A 14,984-nucleotide genomic window follows, 5' to 3' on the forward strand; every position below is an offset into this window, starting at 1 on the left:
TGGGTTAGAGCCTCTGCCTTCAGCTTGGGTCATGATCTCAGGGTCCTGGGATCGAGCCCTGCGTCGGGCTCTCTGCTCAGCGGGGAGCCTGCTTCCCCCTCCCTACCCCGCCTGCCTCTCTGCCTGCTTGTGATCTCTGTCAAATAAATAAATAAAATCTTCAAAAAAAAAAAAAAAAGGAGCTGTTAAAAATATAAAGAGATGGGTGTTTCAGAGCAGACCCGAATCTGAGATAAAACCAAAGTCCTCTGGTATCAGGTGGAAGCCACTCGGGGGCAGATCTCCAAGACTCTTCTGTGATTTACGTCCACTTCCTTTTCTAACCAAACCAAACCCAGTATGTCATCAAGGCAGACTTCGTTCTGTTTTACGTTTTGCCTTCTTCTAAGTTAGAAGTGGACATATGTTTTACAAAATAAAAGCAGAGCCTGACCATATGAACACACCGAAAAAACAAATGTGGAAATGACCCACGTGTCCATTGCTGGATGGATGATAAAGTGTGGTCCGTCACGCACGGGCTGTCACCCGGCTTGTGCAGGGGACATTATGACACCTGCCACAGACCTCGAGGGCCCTGTGCTCAGTGGGAGGGGCCAGACACACAGGGCGGGTGAGGTTGCTGGGGCCTCAAACCCGGGACAGACAGCAGAGGGCGGGCGTCCGGGAGCGGAAGGCGGGCTTAGGGACCGACGGGGACAGCTTCAGTTTTACAGGACAGAGAGCACTCTGGAGGCGGATGGCGGCGGCTACCTGTCCTTGTGAATGCGCCTGGTGCCCCCGAATGGCTTACACACGGTTATGGCGCTGAATTTCTGTGCATTTTGCAGGGTAAAGCGAAGGGGAGGAACAGAGACGAGAGCACCCCAGACGTTGTCCCTGCGATGCGCGGACGTTCCCCACGGCAACAGGGCGAGGCCCGCCGTGAGTTCGAGTCGGTGTCTACGCGCCCCACAGGGAGTAGCCGGAGTGAAGCCCTCGTAGGTGCGTCTCCCCCTCCGTGTGGCTTTGGGGAGCCCGTGACACCGGAGAGCCTGTCCCCACCCGCCCACTCCTCCACACGCTCCAGAGCCTGCCCCCCACCCAGAGGGCTTGTGGCCATCGCGGGCACCCCGCCTACCAGATGCTGTCTTTGTCAGCCACGGCCACACACGGCGTAAAGGGGTGGAACTTGACCACGGAGGGGACGCCGGGGTTCCTGTTCAGAAAGATCTGGTCGTCCAGTTTTGCGATACCTGCCCGAAGAGACACAGCGACGGGCCTCAGCATCCGGCACCTGGGCTGACATCACGCCACCGGGACCGAGGCTGCGTCTCCTGTCCGGGGACCCGGGAGGCTGCCGGGGACACACAGGCCAAGCAGGGGGTCGGACGAGGGTCTGGATCCTCGACCACAGGGTCCCCCCCATAGCTCCCAGAGTGAGGCGGACATGCGGCGAGTTTTCGGTCAGAGCTTGTCAACTCGCATGCATGAGGATGCCCGAGCTGAGCTCAGAGCAGCACGACAGGCCGGGGCCGGTGAAGAAAGCCAAGAGCCATGGCTTCTGGCTCAGCCCGGGTGGCAGCCTCAGGCACGCGCGCGGCCAAGCCTGGGGGCCCCTCGGCCCTTGGGAGGGGGGCCCCGAATCCCCACAGATCACAGGGGAACCAAATGGGCCCCACACAGCAGGCCCGGGGAAGGAGCCTGTTTTAGAGAAACAGTCGGAAGAGGCTAAAAAAGCTAAGAGGTCAAGGCCGGCTCAGATGTGGCTCAGGCGGCGGCCGGACACGAGGCTGATCTGGTCTCCGGGACGCAGTGGCCTCAGGCGCCAGCTGCCCCTGGAACCCTGGAGTGTGCTGGCGCTGACTTCACGATGATTTCGGTCCCTCACCCCCTCCCCCTGATTTCAAGGGCAAACACCAGGAACCACCTGATAACAAGCATGGGGGCAGTGTGACAGAGGCAAAGAGGCCCAGAGGCTGTGGCCCCAGCGGCGACAGGCTCTTCCCCGGAGTGGCCCTCACCCTGACCGTGGGTTTCTGTGGAGAGGTCTAGACTGTGGGCTACTGGGAGACGCGGGGGACACCTGGGTCCCAGGTCAGGGTGCGCCGTGCGTACGGGACAACACGGGTTCTATTCGCCAAGGCGGCTGGGGCGACACGGGGCGCAGGTCACCTGGCTGACCTACAGAACCCGTCCCGTTCCTCCCGCGTGCACAGCGGCTCTCAGACAGAACACTGCACGCGGAGTGCAGAGGGGGACCGTGGTGTCGCCAGCATCCCCGTCTCTGGTGGCTGGGGCCACCGCACAGATGGCTCCATCTCCACGTCCCGCCAGCTGATGTCTCCAGCAGTGGTGCCAGGCGCTGCCCTCACTCTGGTCTAACAAGGCGGCATCTTCTCCCCACAATGACCGGAAAAGAGAACCTGACTATGGTTGACAATGAGTCATTTGTTGTTGTCCGAAGAGCCAGCTGCTTCTGGAGAGCCCCCGGCTCCATCGCCCCCCGTCCCGGCCAGATCTCTCCCGGAGAAGGCAGCCGCGGCTGCAGCAGGCCCTGGCCACGTGTTCCCGTGGGACTGCAGGGGCAGCAGACACCGAATTCCAGGACACTAGAGCTGCCAGCAGCCCCTCACGGAGGCACGGAGTTGTGAGTAGCCGAAATTAGTTTTCGGCAGAAGTGACTACACACGGCTAACGAAACACGGTCCCAAGGCAGTGCGGGGAGTGGGCAACACAGCCGGCGGGGCACGGTAGTGGCCTCTAACGTCGCCACCTGTGTGCTCAGGGGCACGGGGCGTGCCGGCTGTGGCTGCCCAGCCCCGCGTGTCTGCAGGGACAGCCTGCCTCGTGGGCCCTTAGCCCCAACCTGAAAATCGTCACAAAAACGTAGAGGACAGAGAGGCAAGGTCAAAACAGTCAATCAGCAGAATGGCCGAGAGCCCGTGACTTCCCGCTCTGTGCCGGGACCGGGCAGCGTCGGTCCACCGTCTGGCTCCCCAGGAGATGCGATCGCACCCGGCTCTGTGCACCCAGGACCGCGGGACTGAGTCAGCCACAGGGGCTGGGCCCTTATGGTGGCCCATCCCCGGAGTGGGGGTAGAGAGGCTGCCTGGCATCCCTGTCCCTGACCCCACCACACGATGGAGGCCTGAGGCCGCCCCGCCTCCCTGCCTCGTGCCCTGGGCGTGTGGCCCAGCCCTGCCCGCAGCCCTCTGAGGCTGCCTCCCCACGGGTGAGGCTGGGGGCACGCGCAGGGGCCGTCTGGTGTGTCTCGGCAAATCTGGTCGCAGTTTGGAAACTGGCCCAAGTGCAGCTTTGGTTGACAGAAAGTGATTGTCCCGGGGACGGGTGGGGACCAGCAGGATACGACCAGGGCCTCGTGCCTGTCTTGTGTCCCCAGAGAGAGCATGGGTGGGGGTGGGGCGCTCGCTCCTTCCCCTCAGGAAACGGCAAAGTGCCCCAGCCATGGGCCCGTGAGAGGCCACCAGCCATCGGGGCTTCCCTTGGGGGAGGGCACTTGGGGGTCCTGGGGCCCAGGGCGCATCCCCAGCCTCAGGACCCCGTCTGCGCCCCACACCACGGCGGGCAGGCGCCTGCGTCACTGAGGCCCTCGGAGACCCCCCCCCCCGGCGAATCCGGGCGGCTTACCCTTCTGGACGAGCCGCCGCGCCTGCTGTCTGACCCGCGCGTTGCGAAGAAACCGCCACTCGCGCTCCTTGCGGGTCTGACTCTCCAGGTCGTGCTCCTCTGGGATCTTCAACAACAAACACACGTGTGAGCCTTGGCGGGAACGGCTACAGCGCCATGTGTCAGTGCGCCTCACAGACGCTGCGCCTGTCCCTCACGGGAGGTCTGCGGCCACCCTGCGCCCCACTCGCCCGTGGGCACCGCCTTCCCAGCAGCCCGTGCTCCCCCCGGGTCCCTGGTCACGCTTCAGTGACTCTCACGGCACCTCACACCGTTTGCTGTCAGTACGTTTGTTACGGGCTCTGGGGTCAGGGACTGTGACTCGGAAAGCCCATGTGACAGCCGGCCTCCCCTAGCCGCGAGCCGTCTGTCCACTCGGTCTACAGGCTGCTTTAGCCCCCGTGCTGCTGTGCGCTCGGCGGACGGAGCATAGAGCGAATGGGGCTTTTACACGCACATGCTGGCTCGTTTACTGTGCAGCTCTGGACCCAAACCTGCCGTGTCTCCAAGTACTGACCCTATGCCCGAAAGAAAAGTCTGGGTTCTCGGGTCTGGCCAGAGCACCCGCTGCCCGCCGGGAGGTACAGAGCATGATCGGCGGGGCCACAGGGTCCGGGGGCTGATGGAGCGCCAGGATGGACGGCAGTGGAGACTCAGGGACACCCCAGTCCTGGAGGGTCGTGCACTGTCCTACTCCTAGGAGCCCAGTGCCCTGGCAGGGCAGCTGGGCGGCCACTTCCGAAGCAGACAAGGAGATTCTGGGAGAAGGAACCGGCGGGACTCTGCAGGACACACCTGTGGGCCTGAGCGCGCTGAGAAGCAGGGGGTGTGCTCTGGGGCTTTTGCCCGTGTTCCTTCTCTGATGCGGAGAACCAGGGCTTCTCGCGTAACAGAAAGGGCGTTAGGGCAGCAACAGAAGGGCCTGACTGGACATGGCACAGGCGGAAGCCCATAGACCCCATGAGGGGTTGTCAGGAACGAGCAGAACTGCTCAGCTTCCCACGGCTCCCGAGAACCCTGCACTCTCCCGGCCAAGCCACGGCGTCGTGCGCTGAGCCATGTCCCCTGAGCGGAGCAGGGCCTCCACCAACCGGCCCACTCTCTGCTCCTTGAGCAGGAAGGCCCATGTGTGCACGTGCGAGTCCGCGAGAGGCCTGCCGCTGGCCAAGAAGCCAGGGCCGCAGTCTCCTCGTGCAGTAGCGGAGCATCTCCTTAATCCTCACAGGTCGGCGAGTAAACTGGATGGACTCGGACTCTCTACTCCAAAGCCCCGGTCTGCGAAGTCCCAAGACAGGAGAGAAGTGAAGCAGCCCCACCGGCTGAGCCGAGAGCTGAGCCGACCATGGCGGGCCTGCGGTCGGCGAGAACAGAGCACACGGGCACCGACAGCCCACACTCGGTGTTTACAGTCTGTTTCCTCTGCTGGAGAAACCACCGGCTGCCGGCCAGTGAGTGTGGCCACACGCACGATCTCCTGCGCAGGCACGGCTGTGCAAGGACAGGTCCGCACGCAGACAGGAACCCAGGTCCCGCTCAGGGCGGCTGCGACATGAGCACGGCAGCACAGGTCTCCGTCCGTGCCAGGAATGTTCCGCACCGTCCGGTCACAAACACGAACCGCCCGACCTCGTGCTGGGGCCTGCGGCTCTCTCTGGCCAGCATGTCCATGCTCTGCTCCTATCTTTCCTTAAGAATCACAACCCCACCCTGAACAAAACAGCAATAGCCACAACAGGGAGACGACACAGAGAGACGGTATCGGCCTTCACAGAACGATCCTCGGTCTGGAAAAAACCCCCCAGGGCAGACGGGTTAGAGCCCAGGTTTCTAATGGTTGGTTTCATTTGCGACAACCTGGAGCTTTTACTAGAAAAGAAATGACCGAGGGTCAGTACTGTCGAGTGACAAGAGCAGCCCAAAGGAATGGTGGGCACCTGATGGCGGAGACCCCAGCCTCTCATGGACTCTGGTTTCTGTGGGAACGCGCTGGCAGAAGCGCAGAAGGTGCTCTTGGCAGGACGGGCAGGACAGACATGGAGCTCCTAGATGCCCACGCCCCAGGGCCCAGGTGCCACTGGTGCAGGCCAAAGACCAGGGGCCCAGGGACAGAGCTGGGGGCTCCGAAGGACACAAGGCCGTGGCTATAAGGACAGGTAAGAAGGTTGTGGACATGCAGGACCCACGCAGCCTGCAGGCCCCCACCCCCCGGGCCCTGTCACGTCCCTGTGCTCTTCTGACAGGAATGTGGTGCCCCCAGAGCAGCAGCGTCCACTGGTGTCCGTCATGTCTGCCCCCAGGGCATGCGGAGCTCATCGGGGATGGTCGGACCTGCACCCAGCTCAGTGACTGCGGTGGGCACCGTCTGCGGACGGAGCGGCAGGGCGGGCGGGCGCGGGTGTGGGGGCGTCTGCGCGACTAGGGCTGGGACACCTCGGTCCCTGCAGCTCCCGGCCTCTGCAGGGATACAGTTTCCCACCCTGAGGCCTCCCGGAGATGCGGGGGCGGGGGCCTCCGGTCTGGGCTGGCCCTGGAACAACTGGGGCAAGGATCAGTGGGTCCCGGAAGGCAAAAGGGGAGACAGCGCCTGGGAAGGCTACCAACGAGAGGTACAGGCTCAGATCCACAGACGAGGCCCCTTCTGACGACACAGGGCAGCGCCTCACCCCAACACGTCCTGTGACTTTTCCGGTCTGCGGGAACAAAAGAGGAGTGGGCTCCGGCGCACGGAGAGGCAGCGGACCCTGGCGACACGGCACCCATGATTCAGCCAGGCCTGCTCTGCGTTGGTGCCGCCGGTGGGAGCAGCACCGAGGTGAGGCCCGGGTGCCCTGAGCGCACCGCGGCCAGACGCAAACGCCTTTGTCCTCCGACGACACTCCCTGCAAAGCATCAGGCTGGCGGAGACGGAGTCCCCGTTCTGATTTGGCTTTTCTGGAGCGTCAGGTGTGTGAGCCTGGTGGCGTGCAGTCCTCCTATCTGGTTCTTTCAGTGAGCACTAACGCGCGAGGTTCAGCAACATTGGGCGCGAACCATTTATCCAGAAAACCTTCTCAGGTGACTGGTGGTTCCCTATGTGGCCCCTCACCGCTCACGCACCAGGGGAAGGACGCCTGGCTTCTGTCGGGTTTCGGTGATTATGAATGAAACCGCTAGAGGCCGCGCACTCGGGTTCCCACTGCTCCCAGGGGAGCGCCGGTCCAGCAGGGGTGCTGGGTTGTGGGTCAGTGTGCGCTCAGCTTTACGGGAGGGGCCACACGTCTCTAGAGTGTCCGTGATACTCATCCTCTGCACACGGGGGGGAGTCCCAGCAGCTCGGCGCCCCTCGTCAGCCCTTGGGCTTCACGGGTCTGAGACGTTTGCCATTGTGCAGAGGCGCGCTGCTGTCTCCTGTGGCAGCGCGTGCCCCCGGCGACCTCCTGTCTTAACTGCACTTGCCTTGTCCGTGCTCCTTTGTTGTCTGCACACCTTCTCGGGAAACGGTCTCGGCCAACCTTCTGTCTGTGGTTTTTAAGGGCATTGTGTCCTGTATGGACCCTGGGAGTTCTTTCTAATACGGATGCAAGACTTTCGTTACACGTGTGTTTTACAATGTTTTTCTCCAGGCTGTGGCTCGTGTTTTCATGTTAACAGGGACATTCACAAAGCGGTTAATAGGACGAAACCCACCTCCCATTTTCTTCTTGTGTCTTTTGAGAAGCTTGTGCTTCTCAAAGATCCATTGCCTAGAAGGGGCTTCTAGAAGTTTCCTGGCTGTAGGTTTCACGGCAGGACGAGATGGTTTTGGAGTTGGTTTCTGGATGTGGTGTGGGAGATGGACTGACATTCTTCTTCTGGGCAAGCAGACGTCCAGTCACCGCAGTGCCCCACGCTGAAAGGCCATCTGCCATCTGGGGCTTTGTGGAAGCCCGATGGGATGTGCCACAGCTCCGTCTCGGGGCTCTGTCCTGTCCCCCCAGAGCCTGAGCTTGCCCTCCCCAGCCCACGGCTGAGTGGCCTCTTGAGGTCACACAGTGTGGGTCCTCCGACTGTGCTCTTTCTTTAGCTTCTTTGCTTTTTCCTGTAATTTTTATAACGGGCTTGTTGTTTAGAATAAAACCCGTTGGGACATGGAGTGGGCTGGCGTTGACCTGCGTGCCAGGTTAGGGAGACCGGACACTTCGGGTCACTGAACGCTCTGGCCCCCGAGCGCGCCTCGCATCAGGCTTCCATGGGTTTTTTTCATCGCTGTTTTGTATTTTTCAGCTGTCGGGTCTCATGTGTGTTTTTTTAAAAGAAGATTCAGAGTTAAGTATGTAATGTTTTGGGGGTGTTATTATAAGTGATTTAATTTCAGTTTCCAGGAGTTCCTGTAGAAACAGGTTCGGGTGTCACGACCGTGTATCCCTTAGTGTCACCGGCTCCTCTCCGCTCATGACATTAAGCAGATGCCCCGGGGGTCACGGCACACATGACAGCGCGGCGTCAGCAGAGCTCTCCCACCTTTCCGCCTGCACGCCGCCCTCCGGCAGGCTGAGCACCGGGAACGAGAGATCAGACGGCCTCGCCGTAGTTCCGGTTTTGAGACAAGACAGCGTGTCTTTCGCCGGTGAGAACGGCAGCTGGGCGTTCTGCAGGGGCGCGTACGGGGAAGGCAGCTTGCGTCTGCTCCTCGTTTGTGGACACTTTCATCATGGACCGTTGTTGATTCTGTCAAACCCTCTCCTGCGGCGGCGGGGACGATGAGACGGCTTCTCTTCAGTCTGCGAAACACTCGACGACGGTTCATTTCACACAACTTGGCATAGTTGAGATATAACCCGCTTGGTCAGCAACGTCTTGTCCGTTTTATGTTTTGCTGCACTTGGTCTGATAATATCATGTTGGAGGTTTGGAGGCCACATTCCTGAAGGACATTGGTTTGTGGTTATTTTATTCTTTAAAGTCTTTGACTGGTTTTGGTATCCACGTAATGCTGTCCTCAGACAGTGAACTGGGAGGTGTTGGCTCCTTTCATTTCCTGCAGTAGATTATAAAGAACTCATATAATTTTTTCCCTAAATTTGGGTAAAATTTGCCAGGGAAGCTTCCGCAGCTGGAGCGGTCTTTCTCTGTCGGACGGCTGTGACTACACTCATTTCCCCTCCTGGATGCGGGACCATCTGCGCTCTCGTCACCATGCGGCGTGAGTTCTGGTCGCTGGCGCCTGTCACGCAGCGCGTCCATTTCCACTAAGCCGTCGGTCTGCGGCTGTAGCGTGTGGCGGCGTGGGGTGCCTCTGGGCTCCTGCTTGAGGCCACTCACCGTGCGCCTGTCCTTAAGCCAGCACCATGCCGTCCCCTTCCTGCCGCTGGCAGCGGGTTTGAAATCGGTTTTGAATTTTGAATTATCTTGTCTTTTACAACCCTGCTTCCCCCCAGCGCCACCCTGGGCCTCCTGCATTTCCATCTGAATGTCAGTCAAAACTTGTCAGGTTCTGCACAAAAATGGCCCTTCATGTCACAGGGCGGCCTGCTCCAGAACACAGTTCTTTCCGGCCACGCAGACCTGAAGTGGCAAGAAGTGGAAACTGCCCGGCCGCCACGGGGTGGGTACTGGGTCCCCCGAGCACGAGGGCCCCGTGGTGGTGCGCGGACACGCTGGGGACAGTTCTGCTCTCTGGTGGCGAGCTCAGTTTCCCACACGGACCTGTGATGCGGCTTAGCGCTCGGATTTCTGGGGTACAATCCTAGCTTTGAGCTATTCTTAGTTTGCACGTGAAACAGGCTAACCAAAAAGCTCCTGGCTCATTCGCTGCCCCCGCATGCACCATTAGATGATGAAATAAATGAATAAAAGAACACCCTCAGGGTGAGCCCTGGAACAAGGACAATTTTTAAAAAATTACCATGAGAGAAAAGCGCTTCCTCCTCTAACGTTTAGAAAGGGTCTCTGACTAACGTAGGAGAAGTTCCCAGGCCCTTGACCACCCTCGACCACCACCCAGGATCTCAGCCACGTCGGGAACTGTGGACAAAACCGGTCAGAGACAGCTTCACTTCCAACCCGGACGCCGGGGCTCGGCCCTTAGAGCCGCCGCCACACGACAGTCTGTCGGAGCGAGACGGCCTGGCCGCCTCCCGTGGGCTATGCGGGAAAGGCCAGAGGCGCACCCACGAGGGTGCTCCTTCCCCAGGCCACGGCTGTGTCCATGCTCTGAAGCCGCAGGCTCCCTGCCGGCGATGCGCGGGCCGCCCCCAGCGGGCCCTCCAGGACACACTCCGGGTGCACGAAGAGGGCACGAAGGCAGCGGACCTGCGGCCACAAGGGAAAGGGGGCGGTGCCGGCTCTGGGCATGCACGCGAGTAGCACGGGAGCAAAACCCCCGGCCTGCGCTCAGGAAGCCGCTCAGCGTGTGCTGACTGCGCTCCCAGGAGGTGCCCAGCTTAATCTGGCCCAAGGACCCGCGCGGACCAGAGGAAACCAGAGCCTGGGAGGACCACGCTCGTCTCCGGCCGGGGGGGATGGAGCTTGGTGACCTGCGGCCCTTCTCCCCGCCGGCAATGTGCCGGCCTATGGCGGTTTCAGATGTCAGGAAAAGCCGCTCACCGCCACACCAAGAAATCCCCATAACTTACAGGTGATGCCACTTCAGTGAGAGCAGCCCCCCGCCCCTGACCCCAGGCCCCCACCCACTTGGCCTCGCTCGCAGGAGACTGTGTCAGCGAGACGAGCTTCTGCAGACACTGAACAAAACTCCATTTCCCCGAAAGCAGACGGCAGCAGAGCTGTCAGGTGGGCTCGCGGCCCACAGCAGCAGGGCCCCGGCGTCGGGGTGCAAACTCCAGCAGTTGCTCACTTGTTCCTTCCTCAGCGAGGGCCCGGGTGGCAGCCTGGGGGCCTACCCGGTGGTGGCAGGCAGCGCGGGTAAGCATGGGTAAGCATGGCCTTGGCTGCCTCGTGTTTGCCACTTTCGTACTTTGCCCTGACTGTGCCGGTACTTGGCGCTTGGTGGGACTGACAGCAGACAGAGGATCAACAGGCTCAGGGCCGGACTCACGTGTCACCCGAGACCCCCCATCGGGCTGGGCCGGCTGCCTTGGTGCATGTCCCGTGTGCTCTGGTTCCCACGAGGACCACCCTGTGGCCGATTTATGTCCTGTTTTTTCCCCCTTCCTGTCGGTTTTAGCACGAGCATTTTCTTAAGATACTAATTTCCAACCTTAACTTTCTAATAAGAAGAAACATCGTATCCAACAGTCCGCCGTGGCTAAGCCCTCGTCCCCAACTGGGCCTTTGGGTGGGTCTTCCCGCTATGGTAAACAGCACACGGATGCTCCGTGACCCGGATCCTTTCCCGGACTTGGTCATTGCAGCAAGCAAGTCGCTGCACCGAAGGCAGCAGCTGCTCCGGCTCCCGACGCTTCCTGCCGACCGCCACTGGGAGTCGCGCTCAGCAGACGGAAGGGAGGGCTCCCCTTGTCAGCAGGAGCTCGGTGAACTACAGCTCCGTTGTCTGCCTCAGGTCCCCACGACAACCGTCTCGTGCTTCTACTGACAAAGATCAGCGTTGCCATGGGGAACGAGGGAACGGGACGGAAGTGGTCACGCGGGGTCCGAGCCCTCCTCGAGGAGCTTGCTCCAACGTGTAGCTTGTCACACGATGAAGAAGAAACTATAGTTTTCAGGGCCCTTCGTGAGGGAAGACGGAGCTCTCTAAGAGCGGGCTTCCGGGAAGCTTGCCACAAGCCCCGCAGCGCTCCGGGGCAGAGACAGCAGGACAAAGCACGGCCCGCCCCACGCCAGCCCCTGGATGCGCGGCTCGAATCTGTGGTGACAGGACATGTCTCTGGTCAGGGATGTGGTAGAATGATGCACCAGAACCAGCCGTGGTGGACGGGTCAAAGCCCAAGCCTCGGCCGTCCTCACCAGGAGGCCGCAGAGGCCCGGCGGCCTTGCCGAGCGGGACAGCGTGACGCACTTGTGCAGGTGGCTCGGGGAGGGCAGGCCGGCCTGGTCTCTCTCAGAAGACAGGGCGGAAGAGGGAGTCCGTTCCTTTGCTGTCCTGACTGCTCACATCAGCCTCTGCGATGGCAGTCTGGGGTGGCCCTTCAGCAGCCGTGAATGTGACGGGTCGGGAGACCCAGAGGGTCAGCGGCTGGGCCAGCGGGAGCCAGGCGGGTGGCCAGCTGGGACAGTGCGCAGGCCCGGCAGGGTCCGCCATCAGCTGGGAGCAGAAGGCTCCGACCGCGGAGGCCAGAGGCCGGGGCTCTGCGGGAAGGAAGGAGGCAAGACAGGAGCCGAGGGCAAGGCTCTGCCCGACCCGTGTCTGCACGAGAGGCGGTCGGCGGGCCCGCTGTGCACCCGGAGGGGGTGTGTGTGCCGCGACACACGCTACCTTCATGACAGGCTGGGCGAAGTACCGGGCGCTCCAGTCACAGAAGCCGGTCTGCATCGTGGCGGGGACGAGGCTCCTGTGCCCCGCGGCGTCGTCGGCGTCGTCGGCGGTCTGCACAGGCGTTCGGGGGAGGGGCGAGAAAAGAGAGACACAGTCACACACCCCACACACCTCTCTGTGCGCCTGAGAGGACTGGAGAGGAGGCAAAGGCAGCGGTCTGGCTGCCGAGAACCTCTCTCCGCCGGCCTCACGTCTGTGTCCTGGTGGCAGGGGACCGAGTGTGTGGCCCGGGCTCTGGGGAGCCCACGTTAGGGAGGGCCATGGGGCCTGCACTCAGGGCACCATCCCCCGGGCCAGCCACGGCAGCGTGGGGTGCAGAGGCTGTCACTCTTCCATCAGATGCACAGGCCAGGCGCTGTGAGTCAGCAAGGCCCTGCGGCCTCTGCGGACTGGCGGGGCAGCGGCTGCGAGCGATCGGGCCCCCCTGCTGTGCCAAGTGGCTCCGGCACAGGAGGGCCACACGAGCAGCAAGACCTACACAGCTTGGTGCTGCTGCTTTGAGGTGCGACACGTGTGTTTCCCACGGCAGGGTCTAAGGAGGCTGGGGTGGCCGCACTGAAGGCATTCCTGACAGGGGCCCCCATTATCCAGGGAAGCCTTGCCTGGGGCCAAGTCCCCCAGCTGGGACGCGGTGAGAGGGTCTTATCCTGACAGCTGCGGTAAGCTCTGCCGGGCCCAGCCCCTGGACGCGTGGCCCCAAGGACAGTGAGCGCCCCCGAGCCCTGCCGCTCCCGCTGGCTAACCCGCATCAGGGTCCAGCCAGGAGGAGGAAGCTCCGACGGGGGCTCATGGCCACATCTGCCCCACAGAGACCAGCAGAGGCCTTCCAGGGGGGGTGTGGGTCTGGGGGCACATGTGCCTTTGCTCTGGTCCCCCTGCAGGCTGCTGGGAGTTTCCTGTTAAAACTGTGGGTCACAGGAGCTGCGACCCACGGCTGACGTGGCGTCCACAGCAGCCCGACTCCCTCGGTACATCCTTGTTGGTAAGTGGCAGACCGTCTGGAGGAAAGCCAAGGCCCAGCTCCTGTGCTCACGGCACCTAGGCACACGGGGACACCAACTCCTCCCGCTCCCGAGGTCTCTGAAATCCCAGCTGAGAGGCAGAGGCCGCGGCCCCCTACGTGGCACAACAAACGCTTACGGAGAAACCAGTGCCCCGCTCAGAACAGCCACTTCTGTGGGGCGGCTGCCCCGGCGTGGACAAGGCTACCCATCCACAAAGGGAGAAAGCAGATGAGTTCCAGGAGCGCTCCGGCTGCGTGGGAGGTGCCGGCACGGGGAGCCCACTACCAAAGGCCACAGGAGAAAGGACCCCATGACAGCTGTGATGCTGGTGCAAACCGAGCGCTCCCGCTGGCGGCAGAGGGGGCGGCGGTCCTGGGCTCCAGAGTCTGGGCTCACAGCGAGGGGTGTGGTGTGTGGCCCCCACACTCCCGAGGAGCGCCAGGGGACGGTCTGAGGGTACCTGGTCTGGGCCCTTGTCGAACATCTTCCGCGTGCGGGGGAACTGCTGGGAGTGGGGCGTGTACTGCACCCCCGCAGTGCCTGGGCCACCAGGGCGGCCCGCGGGCAGGTCTCGGCCAACTGGCTGCTTGGCCACGTCGTTGGTCAGGCTGGAGCTGCTGGCGCTGGACGTCGGCGGGGAGCCCCTGCCGTTGGGGAAGAGGACACGCTGCATTTTACCCAAACGTGAAATACCTTGTCCGCACGCTGCCCACCTAGTCGCGCCAACAGACCCGGATCAGGAGCCCAACATGTCCTCACTCGCCCGGCACGTCCCCATGCCTCCAGACCCCAGCTGCCAATGACCCTTCCAGGCCCTGCCTGCAGGTTCTCGGGAGTCCCCTCTCCAGAAAGCTGGGGGAGCCCCAGGCAAGCTGCACCCCCTAAGCAAACCAGCCGGGGCCCAGGCAGGTGCAGCAGCCCACGTCTGCTCACGGCTTCCTGCCTCTGGACACTGTGCTTGTGGGGGGCCGACCGGCCAGGTGGAGACCCTCGCTTCTGAACTTCTGCGAGGCGGCAGACGTCAGGCTCAGGTCAGAGGAAGGCAGTGAGGGCTTCTAGCCAGGGGCCCACGTGAGGGACACAGGCCACTTACCCCGCCTGGTGGATGTGGATGCCCTTGTTGGTGGGGCTGGCGGGGGCCGACTGGGTGAGTGAGGACGTGGTCAGGACCCGCTGCGGCCGGGCGTTCGCCGTGGCCTGCAAGAGTAAAGGGACAAGTGGCGCAGACGGTCAGCTGCTGGCCGCCTCCGAGGCTGTGGGCGGCTGCAGGGTCACGGCCTCGTGACTGGAGAAGGGGCCTCTTGGCCGGGGAGGTGGTGCTCGCGGCAGGAGGGCCCTGCAGGTGAAACTGTGCTTGTCCGCTCTTCTAGAACCAGGAGGCCCGAGGGCTGGCCCTCCTGGAGCTGCAGCCACGAGACCATGCCAGGGTCAATGGCGAGTCAGGGCGCCAGGACCCCGCCCCAGGATGGCTGAGAACACTGTACCCCAGGGTTTGCTTTCCGCCTTCCCCTGCAGGGGATCACACCGTGTCCCCGGACACAGCACGTCGTGGACAGAGACGAGGTAGCAGACTCTGGAAACCTCCATGACATGCGCAGCATGCGACATCTCCCTGCAGAGAAGGATCTGAGCCAGCCTGAGACCAGCGCTCCGGGAGGTCGTTCAGGTTTGCGTGGATCGGGAAACCAGACGTCTGCTGGAGGAACACGTGACCAGGAAGCGCAGCGAACAAGGGTGCCGACCGCTCGCCTGACGGTGTCCTTCCCGGACGCTCTGCTGGGCATGCAGGGCTCGCTGGGCAGGGCCTGCTGGCTCCGGAAACCCCAGTGGAGAGGGCTCTAAGGGCGGCCGTGGCCACCCAGGTGACACTCGGGACAGGTTGGCTGAGGCGGCCATCT

General features: G+C 62.4%; 1 protein-coding gene across 1 annotated transcript in view; it reads right to left on the reverse strand.

Annotated features, from left to right (window-relative positions):
- The window catches only part of RPTOR (regulatory associated protein of MTOR complex 1), a 308,307-nt gene that overhangs the window by 19,043 nt on the left and 274,280 nt on the right, over window positions 1-14,984 (reverse strand). The window contains exons 19-23 of the mRNA XM_059380157.1: window positions 14,180-14,283; window positions 13,547-13,730; window positions 12,023-12,133; window positions 3,631-3,736; window positions 1,121-1,235 (exon numbers count right to left, since the gene is read on the reverse strand). Coding sequence (XP_059236140.1) covers window positions 1,121-1,235; window positions 3,631-3,736; window positions 12,023-12,133; window positions 13,547-13,730; window positions 14,180-14,283 — 620 coding nt within the window. The remainder of the gene's footprint in view (window positions 1-1,120; window positions 1,236-3,630; window positions 3,737-12,022; window positions 12,134-13,546; window positions 13,731-14,179; window positions 14,284-14,984) is intronic.

Source organism: Mustela nigripes, chromosome 16 (assembly GCF_022355385.1).
Source record: "Mustela nigripes isolate SB6536 chromosome 16, MUSNIG.SB6536, whole genome shotgun sequence".
Classification (NCBI taxonomy): Eukaryota; Metazoa; Chordata; class Mammalia; order Carnivora; family Mustelidae; genus Mustela; species Mustela nigripes.